This window comes from Sebastes fasciatus, chromosome 1, assembly GCF_043250625.1.
Source record: "Sebastes fasciatus isolate fSebFas1 chromosome 1, fSebFas1.pri, whole genome shotgun sequence".
Classification (NCBI taxonomy): Eukaryota; Metazoa; Chordata; class Actinopteri; order Perciformes; family Sebastidae; genus Sebastes; species Sebastes fasciatus.
In genome coordinates, this window is record NC_133795.1 from 18298993 (window position 1) to 18319644 (window position 20652).

The 20652-nt window shown below is 38.6% G+C and overlaps 2 protein-coding genes across 3 annotated transcripts; both read left to right on the forward strand.

Annotated features, from left to right (window-relative positions):
* Positions 1 to 3500: 3500 nt before the first annotated feature.
* On the forward strand, positions 3501 to 9945 carry srsf3b (serine and arginine rich splicing factor 3b). The gene is made up of 6 exons (XM_074634907.1): positions 3501 to 3652; positions 4857 to 5067; positions 5164 to 5307; positions 7253 to 7291; positions 7717 to 7803; positions 9259 to 9945. The coding sequence occupies exons 2-6, from the start codon at positions 4865 to 4867 to the stop codon at positions 9284 to 9286; spliced, it is 501 nt and encodes a 166-aa protein (XP_074491008.1). The 5' UTR covers positions 3501 to 3652; positions 4857 to 4864; the 3' UTR covers positions 9287 to 9945.
* Positions 9946 to 13500: 3555 nt separating this feature from the next.
* Positions 13501 to 20165, forward strand: cdkn1a (cyclin dependent kinase inhibitor 1A). 2 transcript variants are annotated; one of them, XM_074634928.1, is made up of 3 exons: positions 13501 to 13752; positions 17508 to 17958; positions 18689 to 20165. In XM_074634928.1, exons 2-3 carry the CDS (start codon positions 17517 to 17519, stop codon positions 18742 to 18744), a joined length of 498 nt encoding a protein of 165 aa, XP_074491029.1. In that variant the 5' UTR covers positions 13501 to 13752; positions 17508 to 17516; the 3' UTR covers positions 18745 to 20165. The 2 variants fall into 2 exon arrangements, with proteins under 2 accessions (XP_074491029.1, XP_074491020.1); XM_074634919.1 differs by lacking the exon at positions 13501 to 13752 and adding an exon at positions 16618 to 16787.
* The last annotated feature ends 487 nt before the right edge of the window (positions 20166 to 20652 follow it).

Below are 20652 nucleotides of genomic sequence, written 5' to 3' on the forward strand. Positions count from 1 at the left end.
CACTCAACCTTGCACAATACAAGTTGCAAAGTGAGGTGAGGACATAGAGAGGTAAATTTGCATTAACAACACTGTATGGTGTGCCTGTATTGGTGCTCTTTGATGCATTTCACATCCTGGGCAATACAGAGGAGGTGTGCAAAGACAGGATTTAGATGCTACATTACATAACTTTATTTTCCATACCTGCATAGTCAGATTTCCGGAATACAGGAAGAGCAAAGGACCAGCGAACAGATTCAGATTCAGATTCAGGAAATGGCATAATAAAGTTGAATGTCAAAATAAAGTTGAGTAATAATACGTATATGGCATGTTGCATCATTTCCACAAATTCAGCCTCTAATTTCTCTCTTGTGCAACATTATGGAACCGACTATGAGCAGAAATGCTGCTGGTCCAAAACCAGACAATTGGGTTTAAATAAATAATATAATAATAATACTGTAACCTTGAGTTGGTTCAGTTTAGATAGAAGCTTGGTAATGGTTGGTGGTATAAGGCTTTCATGAGACTGAGCTGGGTGCAACTTTTCACAGTATTTATATAGGACTTAAGCCTGCTTTATAATAAAAAGAAAACATGAAAATCTCACTTTTTTATAATATGGGACCTTTAATGTGAAAACTGTATGGATTGTAAAAGACCATATTTCTTGTACAGTTTAGTTTACGTTTCTTTTAATTTGTGTTATTTTATCATTTATTCATTGTACTTATTGATATATTTGAACGTTCTTACTGTTTCAAATTCAAATAAGCTTTATTGGCATGAATGTTCAGGTTACATTATTGCCAAAGCGAAATTACATATTAATGAATAATTACATTTCACAAGAAATAATCACAATCACAAGAAATAATCACAAAATAATCACAGTCACAAAATACCAAATACATTTTAAATATACAATCTTTTACAGATGTAGTTAATCAGAAACATGTTCGGAGCTTGTAGTAGGGGAGAGTGGGGTAAGATGAGCCAGTGGGTAAGTTGACCCACCCCCTCTATCTTGGCAACTGTGATTATGTTTTGTCATGTGACCATTATTTTAGGAAGTACCCATCATTTCTATCTTGCTGTGATGGAGTTAAGCACATGGGAGAAGTAGTAAGTACTTTTTTACACCAAAAACAGTTTTTTCCCAGTCAAAGTAAATTTTCTGCATGTCAGGAATAATGGATGTTAGATCAAAGCAAATGTATCCAGGTCTAAAAAAATATATTATACACGTTGGTGATTTACTAAGATATAACACCATGTTAATCCCTTCGTTAAAGATTAGCCTGAATTGCTAAACTGGGCCATTTTTTCCAAAATGGTAGCTATGGGGCAAAGTGAGCCAAAGGTTATGGGGTAAGTTGAGCCACTGGCTCACTAATATTCTACTATTATTCCGAGCCACTGGCTCAACTTACCCCACCATAAATTAACCAAATGAATTCTCTGAAGTATAAAATGGTATTACTGTTGAGTGTTACACAACTTGGTTTGATTTTTTATATGTTAACCTTTATAGAAGAGGGAGATAAAGGAAGTAAAAACAGTTGGTTACAGTGGAACAGCAGAGGCAAAGAGGGTCCTCACAGAGGAGGTAGAGAAGGAGCTTGCAGACCATATCAAGAAGCTGGCTGAACAGTTCCACGGCCTTACTCCAAAGAAATGCTGTGAACTGGCATTGGAATTGGCAGAAAGAACAACCTTCCTGTCCCCAACAACTGGAAAGAGAAGGGTTTAGCAGGTAGGCCTAGGTCAAACCAAAGACCAAGACGAAAATCACAGCGTACAGCAGTTCTGAGGAGAGTGATGTTCCCATCCCATTTGATGACACTTCTGAGCATGAGTGTTCTAATGATGAGAGAAGTGAATCAGACATCACAGATCTGTTAGTTGGTGACTTTGTCATAGTAAACTTTGTATCCAAAGGCAGGAGCTACCTTTACATTGGCTTGGTTGAGAGCCTGGAGGGCAACGAAGTGAGTGCAAGATTTCTCAGAAGAATCCGGGGGAACACTTGACGTGAGAAGCCCACCTTTGTATTCAAGGAAAAGGATGAGGCATCTTTTCTGCTGAGTGATGTGCTGAAGAAGCTACCTCAACCTCAAAAGGCTGGAGGAACTGCAAGGAGGGAGCAACAGTTCATATTTCACTGCAACCTTGACGACTGGCATATTGTCGAATATTGAATGATATTTTGATTGTTCAATGGTCTTGAAACTCACAGGTGGTTTGTTCTCACAAGTTCATAACTGTGAAACTGTTTATTAACACACTTATGCTGAGGTTTAAACTTAAAAACTCAGATGTTCAGTTTACCCCACGATGGCTCAACTTACCCACTGACTCGGATCAACTTACCCCTTACCTGGGGCAAGTTGAGCCACAGGAGCACTTTTTTTGGGAAGGTCATTTTTTTCAGACAGCTTTGTGATGGATGCATGCTGATCATTTCATTTGATAGGAGAGATCCTGAATTTAAGGTTCATGTTTTCATTTGACTTCTGTCTCATTTTTCCTAACCTCGAGGACAGCATAAGTAAAAATTGGCTCATCTTACCCCACTCTCCCCTACCTCTTATTGTATGGCAACAGTCAACATATTTTGCAGCTAATGTTGCACACTGATTTTTCTCCCCACATAAGTATGGTATTTTCTGAGGATCGGGGAGATAGATGAACTCAGGATATATGTTATTTATTTGTTACTGTTTCTTTATACTCTGTACATTGTACTTTATTTTTTAAATAAAGTTTTTATGGGGGGAAAAACATAACCACTGTGGATTGCTAGCCAAAATGTGAAAACACTCGACTGAGAATCGTACATACAGGTCTTAACAACACATTATATAGAATAGGCAAGCACCCAACTTGAAAATGCACATATTGTAATCAACCAGAAACTGTTGAACATGTACTGATACACTGCAGGAATTACAGTATCCAGAGGAATCACCTTTTACAGTCACTAAGGAAGGCAAAACATCAGGACTTTTCATTGTCAGGTCTATTGGGGAATACAGCAGATAACATATATACTGTGAAATTATTCAGTTTTTAAGAGACACTGATTTAGTTAAACGAATCTAGAGTTTTCCTCATTATTATTTTTTTTTTATTATTATTATTATTATTATTTATTTATTTTTTCATTATTTTTTTATTTTATTTTTTTATTTTATTTTTTTATTATTATTTTATTTTATTTTTATTTTGTTTGTGCACAATCTCCTGTTCCACACTCCAATCCAGATGGTGGCTGTAATGCACCTCTAAAATGGTTTGCCATGAGAAGAAGAAAATGTGAGAACAGCGCCACAACCCAATAGACTCCCACGCAGTGGTCAAAGATGGTATTGCAGCTTTAAAATGGGATTTCGTGACTAAAATGCCTAAATATATATATATATATATATATAAAAAAAAAATATATTAAAAAAAATGACTGAATCAAATAATATAACTTCTTTGCAATATCAATACTCATGCATGAAGAGATAGTTTATTTTAATTCGTGTAGTGAGAAGGTGATAATCCCACCGTCCTGACTGGAGGACGGATGTTCCGTTACTCCATTTTCCATCATCGACCGAAAGGAACAAACCTGCCGGAGCAGCGCTGACCACCGGACTGAGAATTGCGACGATAAAAGGTAGAATATAAACTAAATTATGAGTTGTGTGTTGTGCTAAAACCTTAAAAAATGCCATATTTTGTTTGGTTAATCGTATCGCTGTATACATGTCATCTAATGTTATTGTCTGAGCTCTGTGATTGTTAGCATAATGCTAACTGTTAGCATTATGCTAACTGTTAGCATGATGCTAACTGTTAGCATGATGCTAACTGTTAGCATCAGGCCTTTCAGACAGGAGACAGACATTTTAGCTAAGCCAAGCTAAGCTAAGTAGCCGTTAGCTAGCTTGAGCTTCAAAGCGTCCAAACATCATCTAATGTCAAATAACGTATTTTAAAGGTGTACCGCATATAACAGTGTAAGGTTAGCCGTTCAGTTGAGCTAAAGAGAAAGTTACTTTATCACATTTAGAGGTCAGTTTCAGCTGAACTACCATGAAGAGTGTCTTAAGCTAATGTTAGCATAACGGTGGACTCAGTTTCTAAACATGTTAAATGATGTCTTATTGGATGAATGAAGTGTGTTTTGCATGTCACGTTAAGTCAGTAAATGGTTATAGACATTACACCACATAAGGTTACATTAGTGGACGTTATTGTGGAAGACTTACTGGAGAAAGCAAAGAGCATGTTAACATTATGGATATGGAGGTATTCATAGATATATCTGTGGGGCATTAACATTCATTTTTCACATCACACGCTCGTTTAGCTCGGATTTATCTACTAGTTTGAGCCTTTCTCATAATATAACAGCTGTAGAAACACCAGGACCCTTGTCATGGGTCCTGTATGATGCAGGGAGGTAGCTCTGTCTTTGTCTCACCAGGTTGTGAAAACTGACAATAACCTGATATTTCAGGTGGAGTTTCATTCATTCTCCCTGTGCAATATCATTTTTCACTTGTGCAATTTTGTTAATAGCCTGTTTATTATCAATACTGTATATACTGCTCCTATTTTTATACTTCCTTCTATTTAAATGGTTCATATTTTGTTACACTTTGTTTAGCTCTTTTTTACTGTGTTAGCTGATGCATCTTGTTTTTTTGCACTATCCCCTTTGCGGCTGTACACTGCAAATTTCCCCACTGCGGGACTGATAAAGGAATATCTTATCTTGTCTTGTGTTATATAAAGATGCCAGTACTTTGAGTATGGTTCTGTTTTAAAGGAGAATCAAATAACTAATTCCTTGTCTTCGTTGATTTATTTTTCAGATCCAGTCATGCATCGTGACTGCCCTCTAGACTGCAAGGTCTATGTTGGAAATTTAGGCAACAATGGAAACAAGACAGAGTTGGAGAGGTCATTTGGCTACTATGGTCCTCTCCGCAGCGTTTGGGTGGCCAGGAACCCTCCAGGCTTCGCCTTTGTAGAATTTGAAGATCCCAGAGATGCTACTGATGCAGTGCGTGAGCTTGACGGAAGGTAGGCAGCGACCTAAACTCATTATGGGTAGGGATGTACCGATGTTGGATCGGATCTGGCAGCTACGGTGGTTAACGATGACTGGTTGTTTTGCAGGACGTTGTGTGGTTGCCGGGTGCGAGTAGAGCTGTCCAATGGGGAGAAGCGCAGTCGCACCCGTGGAGCTCCCCCACCATGGAGCAGGCGTCCTCGAGACCGAGACGACTACAGGGGGCGTCGTAGCCCACCAGCCAGGCGAAGGTGACCCATGTTGTTATTTGACAGTGGCAAGCAGAGACAGTATATGGTCTATTTTGTACTTAAATCCTGCTCTGATTCCACTCTCTTACCCACAGTATATTTCCTGATAATTGCTTATGTTTTTCCAGTCTGGGCATTACTAGTGTTTGTAATCTTTTCTGCTGATTATACATTTGTGATAGTTTCATCTTCATTGATATTATTGGTCATTTTATGTAGGGAGCTGAACAGATAGCAATTCATAACTAAATAATGAAGTATGTCATGGGAATAGGACATTATACTAGGTCATGTAGTAAAGTCTTTCTATTGCAAAATGCATCTTAAAATCTGGCCTACAAAACTTTACTTCTGCTTTAGGTACTAATGTTTCTTTTGAAGTGTACATACTTTTGTGCACTCTCAAAAAGCTAGCTGTAGAAAGCCTATTAACTACTTTAAAATGGCAAAATAGGTTCAGATCATTCCTATGTTAGAAAAAGTATAATCTGTTTAAAATTTTGGGGGGATAAAAGTGCCAAATGTGATGCATTTTTTCCTTTGTTTGAGGATGCTTTTTATTTTTCATCTATATTAATAAGAATGAAACCCGTTGCAGAGCCTTCACCATGCCTCCTCTCACCATCCTCTGAGTCAATCAACTAGTCCTCTTTCAGCATCATGTGACTGCTGACCATCGTGCACCAATCAGCTTGGCTGGTGCTGTCACATGACCCAGGCATGGCCAGTCGTCAAGTTGCACCAACCCATTGGTTCCTCAGCATGCCGTTCTCAACCTCCTCCTCCTTCAACCTTAATCCAAACGGCAGCAGCCCACCTCACATTCCCGACCAATCAGCGTATTACGTTCCCAAATGTCTACAACCTACCAACAGCAGCCTTCGGCTAACCAATTAAAGCAGGAAAAAAGCCACAGCCAGCCCCCATCTGCCTGCCACCTAATCACCTTGCAGCATCTGGCCAGTCCTAATCAGCCAAATCTACCTACCTACCCGGCCGGCAGTCTGCCTCCCTTTCGTCATATCTAGCTTGTTGAAAACCAAAAATACTAGTAAGTTTTCCTGCTTCATTCAGTACACTGCTGATTACAGTTTTGAAAGTGAAGAGACAGCTGGTTTGAAAAGGTTGTACTTTTTTTTAATGATTTGAATCATAAGTCTGGAGCTTCACATTTCCAGAGATTATAGACAAACATCTGGTATGTCTTGGGGCTCTGAGCAGAATTATGAAGTCACACAAATCAAAACTCTCCTCAACCCCCCAATGAATATAAAGAGGTTTTGTTTTGTGCTGTATGGTTGGGTTTTAGCAGATCTTAGCCTGGTTGCTTCTCATGGCTTATTCCCAGTGACCAGTATATTGTTTTTGTTACTAGCTAGGAGAATATTAGGAATTAGAAAATTCCTAATATTCTCCCTTGAGGTGCAGTGGACCAGTTTCATATAGATGGTGGCCTCTGTGTGTGTCGTTTTATCTCCACACCATGGCCAGTCCACAGTGCAGCGTTAAATCTTCTGATAGAGCAAATGTTTCTAGTTAGCTCACTTTGATTTTGTAATAAGCTTTGAGGCTCAGACGACATGAAAAAATATATATTAATCGTAGGACATTTCCTACTCTACCACTTCAAATTAAAAACTGGTATATAATTCACATTGGTGACTTAAAAGATGCACAACGCACTGTGGGATAGGTGAGAGATCATTTGTAAGCCCCTGCCATCTTTATGCACTAGGTCCATTGTCAGTGAGTTATATTTTCTGATTTAGATAATTGTGTTCCTGGAAACAAGTCTTTTATTTCCATTTTGAGTTACTGAGATAGACAAAGGGCTGTGTTGAAGGAGGCCCATGTAAGGGAAAAAAATGATTGAAATAGTGTGGAGCTCTACGGGGATCGATGCATCTGTGTTTGTTCTTAACACCATTTTATTTTCCCTGTGCAGATCCCCACGCAGGAGGAGCTTCAGCCGCAGTCGAAGCAGGTATGTCCGCTTTCAGGATGCCATGTATTCACACAGTTAAACCCAAAAGCTTGAATCTTATATGTATTTTCATAATTATATTTCCCTACATGTAGACTATTTTTCTATATTCTCAAGATATATTTTCTTTCAACGTATCTAAAGAATAGATATTGCATTTCTTCATGAAATTTACTGTAGTCATTTTATAGAATGCAATGAAGTGAAGAAGTGAACCTAATGGGGTTTGAGAGGGTTCCTGATTCATAAAGTTGATGAGCTCAAAGTATTGATTTGATGTGCATCTGGGCATTTTGCCAACTGGAAACCAAATCCAAAATGCAACCCAACCCTAATCGTCATGCACTTAACATGACAGGCAAGTATGATTGATATGTAGAAAACGTGCTGACTGTTTACTTAATGGGATGGTTTGGCTTTGGCAGGTCTTTCTCCAGAGACAGGAGGAGGGAGAGGTCCCTCTCCCGGGACAGGAACCATAAACCTTCAAGGTCGTTCTCGCGATCAAGAAGGTACTGATATCTTTTGAGCGATCTGAAGATAATTTCTGTCTTGTGTCCTTAATGTGAAGCGTAGAAATGTGACTCAGCTATTGAAACTACTGTAGATCTCTTTGGGTTTTCTCTAGAGGACACCGCACCACTGAGAATAACACTCATATATGGCTAAGCAGCATACAAACCAAGGTGTCTTTTGGTAATGTGTTTTTTTTTTTAGTGTGGTACTGCTGAGAGTGCAGTGTTAATTTCGTTAACTAAAACTATAGCAAAATAAGCTCGTCAGCGACCCTTATTTCCATGACTAAGGCGAGATGATGACGAGACGGCACCACCGGCATTAAACACCAACAGTGACGATATCAAACGTGCAATATCGTTGATGAAAAAACACAAGACTAAAATGTAGTTTAAAAAATACAAATCAAAATTTCTTCGTTTTCTGGCACCTTCCACCATCTCATCCCCTCTCTTGTAGTAAAGCTGCAATCTTAATCATTCAACCTATGTTTTTCATCAGATAATTATAAGATAAAATCATATGTGAAAAAACTTTTGCTAAAATTACAAAATTATTGGTTTTGGCTAGAATAGATTGACTGATATTTTCATTATAATCAATTAACAGAGAAAACAATTTGACTACAAATGAATGACTTTTCGGCGACTAAAAGTGGACGAAAACATTTTGAGTTGTCGTCGACTAAAACTTTGAAGGACAAGTGACAAATGTGACTAAAACTAATAAGCATTTTCATCTTAAAGGTACTGTTTGTAACTTCTTACACGTATAAATAGGGTATAAATTGGCTATGCTGTTCCAACGCAAACTACATGGAAGCACCAAAACTGCAAAGTTTTATCTAGTGAAGCCCGTCTTGCAAAACAGTGTCAACTCTTTCGCTCCAGCCCCCCGACCACGGGCAGAAGACACAGGGGAGACCGTAGCTTTGGTCTCCAGGGCCGGAGTCGATGCTGCTCTGCTCCTCTGATCCTCTGCCTGCCTTCTTGCCTTCACTCACACACCTCGCTCGTTCTCACTCGCTCCACCTCTCACTTGCATGCGCGCACACTACACACTGCAGAAGACGGGAGTCTGAAGCAGGACAACACAGTATCGGCATTGATTCATGGAGAGACCTTCGTCTGGTCAGTTAACATTACTGCCAAGCAGCTGAAATATAGAGCGATATTGTGGTTTTAGCTGACGTGTGTCGCCTCACTGTTTTGACCGATGCTCGTTCATGTCTATGTAGAGCGAGCACAAGCGCGAGCAACAGGACGCTGACTTTCGTTGACTAAACGGCCACATGTGTCGCTGTTAACAAGCAGTTTCTGATTCTTACAAACAGTCCCTTTGAGACTAAAACAAAATATAAAATAGCTTCCAAAATGAACACTGTGAGAGTTACAGTTTGGTTAGTTAAATTCATTCTAGCTCTAACAGTTTGTTTATTTCCTTCTCCACAGCCGCTCCAGGTCGAACGACAGAAAGTAGTGGAACGTCTGCCAGGCGTCTGTCGGGGAGCGGAAGATGAGCGGTTGTACAGGCTTGACCGTTTCAGATGATGGAATTCAACATGGCCGTGTGGCCATTTTTGTGTTGAGTTTTTTAAACAATCAAGCGTTTTAGTGTCCCTCCCCTTTACTTGTTATGGTAATTTTCACAGACATTGAGTGGGTGTGTACAGGTGTGTTGCCTCACCTAAGTTCATCCTATGGGTCCTGAAACAATCGTGCCACCCAGCATTCCAGTTCACCCATTAGTCTCTGAGGCGTTTTGTTTTTTGTCAATGAATGTACTGTGTAGTTTGACATAGTGTGAGTAGTTTTCCTCTTTTTCAACGCAAGCATTTCTTTTTTTTTTAAGTAAGGATTGGGAAGATTTCTAAGAGAGTCCCTCCTTTTGATTGTCTGTAAAGCCAACCTATTTTCAACTTTCTTACTTCACACTGAAGGTTTCCACCTGTTAATGGTTGGTTGTTTGTAATAAACGCACCCCCACATTCAAGCTTCAAAACTATGGCATAGTTAGGGGAAAAAAAAGGTGTGATGAACACAAGACTGATTTTTGTCTACGAAGTTTTCCATTATTTTTCTTTTGTTTGATACAATGTGAAATGGTCTCTCAATTAAAGATACCGGTTGATTACAAAAGATCTCCGTTGTTTGTATGTATTTATTTCCTCTCTTGCCTTTTCCAAAGAGAGGCCAAGATACTGTATTATTCTTTTCCACAAGAGGGCACTCCTACAGGAGCCATGGTGCACGTCAGTCACTTATAGGTGACATTGGTAAAGTAAAAGTGGTGTTAGTTGAATCCTCTGAAGCCTGTTGGTGTAGACTGCAATTTGTTTGGTTTGAGCTGCACTGCTTTTCTTTTTATACGCCAGTTTCTATTGTTGATGTTTTGCAGTTCTTTTTTTCCTTGTAGGTGATCCATGTCAACATCACATGATGGTGCTTGTATACTGGCTTAATTATAATCTATTTTAACATTTGATATAATCCATTCATAAGGTGATTGTAATAATAACCTAAACAAATGAAATGGTAAATGAGAGAATTTTCACTCAAGTCAGCTCCAAATCTCAATATCTGTATTTGCATTTTCTCTCATATGTATTTGTGTTACTGTAGTATCTTAGGTATAGAAATACAAAATATTTTAGATATATTGGAGAGCCTTTTTCTAGATATATCCAAAGACAAGACAGTAATAGAGTAACTAGGAGCATGGTGAATAGTAACTGTAAAACACCACTTTGTAAAACTAAGTTTGGACAATCAGCTTTCTCCATAAAGGACGGTCAACTCTGGGACACATTACCAACTGAAATTAAATTAATTCCAGATATAAAGTCCTTTACAACAAAGGTTAAGTGCTGTCTAAAAGCAAACCACAGCTGTGTGTATTTTTATCAAATTGTACTGTAAATTACCATTGTGTATCTGAAGCCACTGGAGAGTGTGTGTGTGTGTGTAGAGGAGCCGATTAAGTGATAAATACTCAACTATTTCCAGTAGTGAGAATGAGACATTATTCACCTCATATTCCATAAAGAGAGTTCATATTTTCGACTGTCTGGTGAGACTTAATGTTTTTATTGTTCATTATGAACAGAACAGTTTCTATATCTGCATTTACAGCTGTGGGGTCTTTTTCTGGTTCCCACAGACGTTGTCTCACCAGTTCCTCTCCCACTGCCTGGTATGTGTCTCGGTCACACCCCTAACAAGCCCACGGCTCCCTGGTAACACATACAATCCACATAAGGACACAACACACAGACAAGTTTCTCGAATCCGCGCTTTTTCCCACATGTTCCTGGGGCCCTGATGAGGTCACATAAGCGATGACTCATGGTATCCACGGAGACGGGTCTCCACATTGAAGGAGCTCCCGGGAATCCACTCAGAATTTCTGTGGTATTTGTTCCCACCCACTGTTTTGTAACAGGCTGCCTATAGATGTGTCGCCCATGGAGCACTGTAACATGAGTAATGTCTGGTCTGAGAGACATAAAGGTGCAGCTTGTTGGGGCTAAATTTAGATTTGGTCACACTAAGAGTTCATTTGATCTATCCAATCTAACCAAGACAGGAAAGCAGTAACACTCTGCAACACCTCGCCTCTGTCTAACAGAGGACTCTCAGCTATATAGTTTCTGTAACAACCACACTCCATCCTGTTTTAGTCCTGTAATAATCAAGTCATTTCTGAAAGCTGGTGTTAAAGTGCTGCCATCACCATTAACAGTAATATCAGCTCTTGTTTGCACGTCATATGAATGTAGTAACGCTCTACTTATTGTCTTAAAATGAGGCGCTGCTGTATTGTGGAATAACGATAGTTCTGTGTTTTTACACGTCCTGTTTATGCTTGATTTTGCACATGATCAAAATTCAACACTGATTGGTTGTATGAATGAAAATCAATACACTTTATTTATATAAAACAAATAGGTTGAATCAATTCTTATTAAAGTACATGAGAATAGGCCAGCCTCTGGGATCATTTAAATTAAATAAAAAAAATTGTAATGATTTTGCTCGCAAAAGCATCAGGTAGCTTGAGTCAAGTGTTTAAGGTTACGTCAAAGTGGCAGGTAATTAAGTTGCAAAGAGCAGAAGTCCCTTGATGACCTCAATAAATAGTAAACTAAGTGGTCATTGGCCATGCATATACAGTATAGGCTCTATGTGCTTCATTTGGTGCCATTTATCTCATCAATCGATTCACAGTGCAGAACAAAGGCCTGAATAAGATGAAGCACATAATGAATAAAGATAATTTGATGGGGCTCGCAGACCTTCTGCACCGTGCAGCTGCCTGTGAGCTAAGAGATAATAAAGTGTCCACTCAGCTGTACAAATGTAGAGTCACACAGCTGCTGCTCAGCAACAAACAGTATGCGCTCATTGTATCTTAGTTTAAACTTCACTACATACCACCACTGAATATAGCTGTACTGTAGATGTGTAGTGTGTTTTTCTCGTGTCCCGTCAACAAAGGACTCACTGTGGTGTCAGATCAGATGGGCCTTTATGCATCCTACAGTTAGAGCTCTTGTTGTTGAGGTGCTGGGAACTAGGCTGATGGGAAGCGTGAGGCGTCTCTTGGCTGACCTGTTGCCAAGATAAACAAGCCTGGCTTCACCGACAGGAGGTCTGGGTCAAACAGACTTTTGAGTACAGTATGTAATAAATGTGGAGGTTATATAGACTCGTAGCAGGCATGTTAAGAGCCCAGAGAGTTCGGTTACTTTGACCTCAATAGGAGGTAACTTAGAAAACTGCAGGTTAAATTGCTCATAAATGTTTAAACCAAAAGGCCCGAAATTGACGTACTGTCATCACTCCTTGTAAGACTTTATTATTTATTTTTTTACCACAAAATTCTAAATTGTTTTAAAACTTTGTTAAATGTTTGTTGTGAAAAATCATTAAAATGTCCATAAAAGAGTAGAGGGGTGTTTGTTTTTAGCTGCCTGGACATGTACAATTTTGAGTAATATTGTACTTGTATTTATTTATTTATTTATTTTTTATACTGTGAAATATATTTATCGAACATGTTTATGTAACTACTGTATTGAACCCAGTTTTTCTGCAGATGAAATTTACATAATTCATTTGATTAATATCTTAGCAAAATATTATATCCATAAAATGATATGGCTTAAAAGAAGACCCTCCTAAAGATACTGATTTTAAAACATATTTGACTACAATTGAAAACTTAAAACTCAAAAATTCTAAATTGGCAAAAACTATTAGATTATTTAGACGTTTCAAATGTATTCCAATTGTTTAACAAATCCTGATTTCTTTTCTTTTTTTCTTTTTAAAATTTTTTTTTTTTCCTTACATTTTATTTGTTGTAAAATAAATATATATTTTTTTATCATTTTTATACTGTGAAATATATTTGCTGATTTTTTCTGAATATGTTAATGTAACTACTGTATTGAACTTTTTAAATAAAGAAGGAAAAAAAAAAACAGATACATCCGGGATACTGCACGGTCAACTCTGCACATGCGCACTGTGGGGCAGAGAGAGGCGCTCGTGACGTATTGCCGTGTTGCCGTGGTGATGGGTCGTCTCGTCCTGAGCAGACTCCAGACACAAACTCTCGCGTGTTTTCATGTGTTTTACCGGATAAATCCCACGTGTGGGTGTGCCGGCAGAGCACCGCCCCAGTAACGGGAGGAGAGAGGAGGGTCTCCGGTCCACCGGAGATCATAAAGGTTTAGCCCGAGGCCAGAGAGTCTGTGAGAATACTTAGAGAAGTTACCAAGGAGGAGGATAACTACTGATAACTGCTAGCTTCAGTTGTTGAGTTAAACAGATAAACAGACTTCATTCAACCAGCTTCATTCATTCATTCATTCATTCATTCATTCAAGGTCTGAAATACTAACGGATTTTATCTGGACTGGACTGCAGTCGACTGATAATGTAAGTGAAATGACTGAACTAATGCTTCAACTGTTTGTTTGTTTGTTTGTTGTTTTTAAGCATTTCCTGAGGTGATTTTTTTGTGTTTGTTAGTTTGTAAACAACACTAGAAACAGGTTTATATCATGTAGCTATAGTCTACTTTTATGTCCATATATTGTCCATTATATAGACATATAATGGACAATATATGGACATATATTATCCATATAATGGACATAAAAGTAGACTAGCATAATGATATATGATATCCATGATACAGGTACATGATATATATTATGTAGCTAGTCTACTTTTATGACATATATAGTTCATATATTGTCCATTTTTATATTATATGTATATATTTTTTGCAAATTATATGTTCGCATGACTAATATCTTCTTCTACTCATATGACCTTAAGTTAGTTAAATGGGTTTTTATCTACATAAAGGGTGTTCAGTGTTTCACTATCACTTAAAACTTGACCAAAACTCTCACATACAGGCTTCTTGTCATAGTGTATATATATATATATATATAGTATATATATGTATATATGTATATATGTGTGTATGTATGGTGATGGAGGTCCCAGTGACAGCCCAGGTTGACTCATGGTTTGTCTGGCCGACATTAGCCTCAGCCTCACGTGGAGCTGTGTGTAGTAAACTGTGTGTAGTAAACTGGGCGGGTCTCTCAGCTCGAGCCTGTGAGCCTCCGACGCACATGTAGTTTTCCCGCCACATTCTTGAGTCACTCCGCCACGCCCCCTCCGTACTCCAGAAATGTGTTCCTTTTACTGAAACAGATGACTGACTGAAGGTAGTTCTGCTCTGTGCTACTCTGCAGTTACTATTGATGATCCCCTAGTGGCTATTCTATTGGTATTCATTTTAGTGACATATGGACAAATTACAGCCTGGGCAAGATTGTTCACACATTTAAAAAAAAAACAATTTGATAAAAGAAAACTTGATAAAACTATCAAAACTGAGCAGCTTATACTTTTTTAGAATTATACAGTTGTGCCATTTAATTTGTTTTTGATCCATTATTTTCAGTGCTTGTTTATATAGCGATGCAACAGGTTTGACAGTTGACTGTTATAACATAAATAAATAGTTGGTCCCTGATATTGTTGGTGTGAGAAAGAGAGTTACAGGGGGTGAAACGTGTAGTTCTTTCTTTCTTCGTTTATTTATTAGTTAATTTGTTACCTCAATGCAGAAAATGAGGAAGGGCACCCACCAGCATTTTTCTTTTTCTTTTTTTAGAGGGCGACCTATGGTGGTTCCCTATGCGACCGCCTATATAGCCCTTAACCCGCCCTGGTATTTACCAAATAGACCACTAGAGCCCCAGAAGGCCCCTATAGTAAACTGCTGCCAGGCTCTTCAGTCATCATAGTGATGACTGAAGAGTCTGACCCCGACTGTAAAACATTTAGTTGAACATTTTAACTGAACTTTTGTGAGACTACTAGACTTCTTACGTTTATTAATTCATGTAATAAATAGTAACAAACCCCATAAGAATAATATTAATTTACCATTTACTGTTTGTCTGTGTCATGTTAAGACACAAAATAATGATGAACAGATAAAAGATGCATTTTCTTCCCTCATGTGAAATCTTTACATCAATCTAATTACCAAAATGTGAAATATATTAATTTCAATCAATGCCAGAGCTGTTTCTGGGTAATCTTTGGGACATGTAGGTGTGTTTTGGTTAATCTGGAAGTTTTAGGTTTAGATTTCAGTGTTTTGTTTCTTAGATTGTGGCAGACTGAAGTCGTCAAGTTCAACTTTATTGTCATTTTTCCACACACAAAGTACACGGCTAAAACGAAATGTCGTTACTCGCGGACCAAGGTGCAAACACAGACTTACAAAAACAGTCACAAACATAGAACATAACACAGTGAACAAAGTGCGATAGTGCAGCAGAATAAAAAGTGGATGACAGGATGATTAACGGAGTAAAAAGCAGTATAAAAGCAATCAGGTCTTTAAAAGTACTTTATATAAAAACCCAATGACTCTCCAGTAGTTCTCCTTGTATAAATACCTAATAAATAGAAGTGACAGTGTGAATAGTAGTAAAACACAAATTAACTGAAGTTCCTGGAGAAAAAGCCATAATTACATGACCTCAGCACTGCTGTGCTTTGTGGCTGCAGACAAGTCAGATGACAGCTCATGTTCTACCAGACCTCTATTCATCTTTATATATATTTTATTAAACAATTTGGCATTGGATTTTTGAGGTACATATCTGCTTTGTTTAAATCTCAGATATGCTTTAAAGTAGCTGTCAGTCCAAGTCAAACTGGAGTTATTGTGTCTGGTTGTGTATAAATACTGGTTCATACATCTCAACCCATCGTCGGTATAAAAAACCAGGGCAGTTTCTGTTCTTAGATAATCTACTTAATCAGCGACAGTGAACTTCATTAGTGTCTCCCATGTCATTATAATTACAATGACCTCTCGTCCCCTACAGAGCTTTATCTGGATAATTAGGGTGGACCGGGACGGGTTTCTCTTGATTGTTCTCTGAAAAGGAGATCCTGTCCAGCCCTTCCCGGATCACTGTAATGACTTCTTATTCTCCTGAGACACAGCTGCTTCCTTCCTGTAGCTCTTCCAGGAAAGTGACCATTCAACCCTTATACTTGGAGTAGTTTGTATGAGTGCTGTGTAAATACAGATGTGGAAAGCACTGATTTGACAAGATTCATTAATCTAACCTCTTCTATGATCCTCATTACTGCTTATTGACATTTATACCTTATGTTCAGTAGTCAGCTGACTGTCTGTAGAAGTTGTTGATACCGCCACCTAGTGGTGACTGTATGGGTCTGCAGTGAGGATATGTCTTTACATGTCTGTCTGAGATTATGTCCAGGCATGTACCAGTGATTCACACAGGAGGGCTCAATGAGTCACTGCTGCTCACACAGTTCCTATAAAGAGCTGCCCAGTATCACCAGTCAGAGATGCTCTGTAGTTCACAGTGAGGACACTTTAACGGAGTAGAGCAGCAATGGTAAGCCTGATTTATACTTATAAAACTGAGATAGTTCAAAAAAATAACTTGTTTTATGTTTTGTTGAATTCAGGATGGATTTTTATCATGGATTAGATTTATTTTAGAATTAGATTGGTGTCAAAATTAAGCTTTTTATTCACTTGGGAGAAATCAATGCATCTTCTGACTGTGAAAAAATTGTATTATGTGTCTTGTGAATTAGAGTTGCAGCCATTAGTTGATTAATCGATAAATAGTTTGGCATATTGGTAACTTAAATATATTGAGTATCGCGATATTATGTTTTGTGATACTGTATTGATTCTCAAAGATTATCTATTTTTACTTAATAATTTACATGCAAAGATGGACTCATTTGTAAAGAGATGTGTCCTCTCAAAGTAGTGCTATGATGTGTTTTTTTACTCAGATTTTATGCATATAGTGGTGTGTTGTTTATACTTTGACAGTTTTCCTTAAATTCGATTTTTATCGTGACATATCGTCTTGCTTACAGTATCGCAATATATCGAATTGTAACCCCTGTATCATGATATGTATCGTATCGCCAGATTCTTGCCAATACACAGCCCTACATATTGGCAATATTGATTGATAATGAAGAGAAACGTTAGAGAGAGAGTGATGCAGCTCATCATCACTGTCTCAGCTGATAATTGGTGATGTCCAGCAGCAACTTTTTCAACTAACCTGTGCTGTTTTCTCTGTTTCCTGCAGTGCAGAACGATGGCCACTCACAAGCGAAGCCCGAGCGCCCGGGGGAACGGCCCAACCAGACGAAACCTGTTCGGCCCGGTCGACAGAGAGCAGCTGCAGGTGGAGTACCAGGCCGCCCTGCAGAGAGACCTGGAAGACGCTTGCCAGCGATGGGGCTTCGACTTCATCTCGGATACACCTCTGGAGAGCAGCGATTTCCAGTGGGAAAGCGTCCCAGACACCAAGATGCCGCTGCTCTACAGGTCCTGTTTGCTTGGTCTGGGACATGCAGGAGGTCAGAGGGCAGCAGAGGCAGAGCCCAATGATGGAGGAGGAGGAGGAAGGGTGGGGCTGAGACAGAGTGTGAAGGAGAACATCCCGTGTTCGCCACAGAGATGTGTACTCGACCTGGAGAAAACACCAGAGAGCAGAGAGAACACGGGGCTGAAGAGGAAACAGACAAACATTACAGGTACAGTTTTAGATATCTGACTCTAATGCTTCGAAGCTTCGACCGTTGCCATGGTATTTGACCTCCAAATCACTATTCAAATGTTTTGTTTTTTGTTTTTTTTATATATATATATATATATATATATATATATAAGAATGTATAATTCCTAAAATACCTCGTGAAATAAGGAATAATCCCTCAACATTATTCATTATTTATATTCAACCTTAATTATTATTGGTTATTCTCAGGCGGATATCGCTGTTTATTACACAGCTTTGTTGAATACTCGATTCTAATCAATCAATTGGTCAATTCTGGTCAATCCCGGCGTCCTACGGTCTGTTATTTCTTTACAGCAGACCGTTTCTATACGCAGAGTTCTGATGTCGGACCGTTTTTGTGTCAAATTATTGATCTCTTAAGTAAGTAGCCGTGTAATAAGCGGGATAATGTGCAGCTAGCGGGTCATTGTTGTGAAATAAACCCCTTCAGGGCGAGGCCGCACCCTGACGCGGGCTTTCTTTCACAACAATGTGGCACTTGAACGGGAAGATGAGACAGACAGAAGAACATGTCAGCCGTCATACTGTGCTGCTTCGAATAGCTTCGAATGTTTCTCGCCGAAGCTTCGAAGCCCCAAAAAGTGTTTTTCGGGACAGCCCTATAGATATCCCAAGTGTGAATGACTTTGTGATTTCATGTGGATTTGCATGAGCTGAATTTCCTGTTTTCTTCATCCCAACAGATTTCTATCAGGCTAAGAGAAGAGTAGTTGGGATGCCGCGCAAATCTGGCGAGTGATGCAGAGGTAACAACGTCCCAAGAGAACCTCACAAACAGTACTACTCTCAGGAAATCTGCACAGACTCTGCACAGTCACTCACCAGGAGGTGTTGGACTGATGAATCATCCGACAACACAAGGGACCTCAGCTATGCATCATATATATATAACTATAAGGTTAATTAGGGTACTGTATTCACTCTGAGGGGGGTTGCTGTTATTCCCATTGGAAAGAACGGGACATTTGAGCAGAGAAGATTAACGGTAATCTCTCAAATCAGTGGATTTGTACCCATTTGGATCAGAGGGAAGCCAAAGTGTTGACTGACATTTCCTACTGTACATTCCACGGGGCTGAAAATGCTGTAATGCCTCTGCTTCGTAGAGACCTCTAGCAATACGGAGGTGTGATGGATGACCACATTATTGCTGCATACACTTGAACCAGATGTTGGTTATAATCATTAAGGAGTGGCTGTGACAAAACTGCAGAATGAGTGAAAATGGTAGAGAATGGATGAAGCCCTTTGGCTCCTTTTGTTCAAATCCACTATTGTTTTTTATGATGTTTATTCTTTATGTGAATCATGAGGGCTAGGAGTCGTTTTTATACATCCGGACGCACAATCTGTTTGTTTTCTACCATCATGTACTCATAGGAAAATGCTTGAAGAGTTTTGATATCCTGTACATGCAGTTTGCTTTGGATTGTTAATGACAGAAGTGCCATCATGTCCTCTTCCGTTCTTTCCGTCTGCTGTATGTCGACTTGATTTTCAAAGCAGATCTCCTCTCCAGACTCTGACATGTGTACAGCACCACATATTATAGGTTAGGAGCGTAGCACCATGTCTTTAAAACACGTATATTTAGATATATAGAAGAGATTTATCTATAGAGTTTAATGCAGCACTGGTAAGTAGCACACTCAGTATTGCACATCTGATAGGTGATAGTATCAAGTGCCTTTATGGTGTTTTGAAGCTCCATAATGGACAATCAGAACAAAAAAGTGTTCTGTATTATTTACTAAGCTAAAGTGCTTTTTCTATTTTGAAGTTATAGTGCAATTATAACAGACAATGTGTTATTATCTGCCTCAAAACAAATGTTCGTTCTTGACCCTTATGTATGTCTATGTTGGCAGATCCTGCTGCTATGGTTAATCTGAATCGGTGTCAAACAAGGTCGCTGTAATGCTAATCCGTACCAATTGACAGCTTAGACATGTACCAAGCTAAGCGAACAACAGCATTACCCCAAACAATGAATGCACTTCTGTTTTGTAGACGCTTGTGCACACGTCCCTACATATTGTTTTATGTTAAAAGCCACAAATGAGAAGATCTATCCTTATTTATTGTGAGATATTGTTCCTCATGTTAATTTAGTTCTTGTTTAATTATTGTGAGAATTCCAATAAAAATGTTCAAATGAAACTTATTGCGAATGTTTTTTTTTTTTTGGTCTTTGTATGATCCTTATTTTCTGCTTCTCACTTAAAAAAAAGCCTTTTTCATGTTAAAAAAGATGAGTGCCATCATGTCTAAATATAAATGCGAAAGTGGGTTTTTATAGAGTATTCAGATCCTGTATTCAAGTAAAGATACATACAACATAATCAGATCAGTTCATCAATTATGATGTACTTTTATAGTGTATAAAGAAGTTTAAAATGAACTCCACCTCAACCAACTACAGCAGTGCAATGATATTCATCACACATAAATGCATCAATAATAATAATAATATACACTGGGTATTTTATTTTAATTTGTATTACTTATGTATTTTTATATTCTGTTTTATTTACTCTTTTGTAAACGTGCCTTAAACACAGAGTATCTATCTACACTATCTATCCTGTGTGGGTGCATTAATGTGGTGGCTGGACAACGGGGTTATAAGTAAGTGTTGGGAATCTGG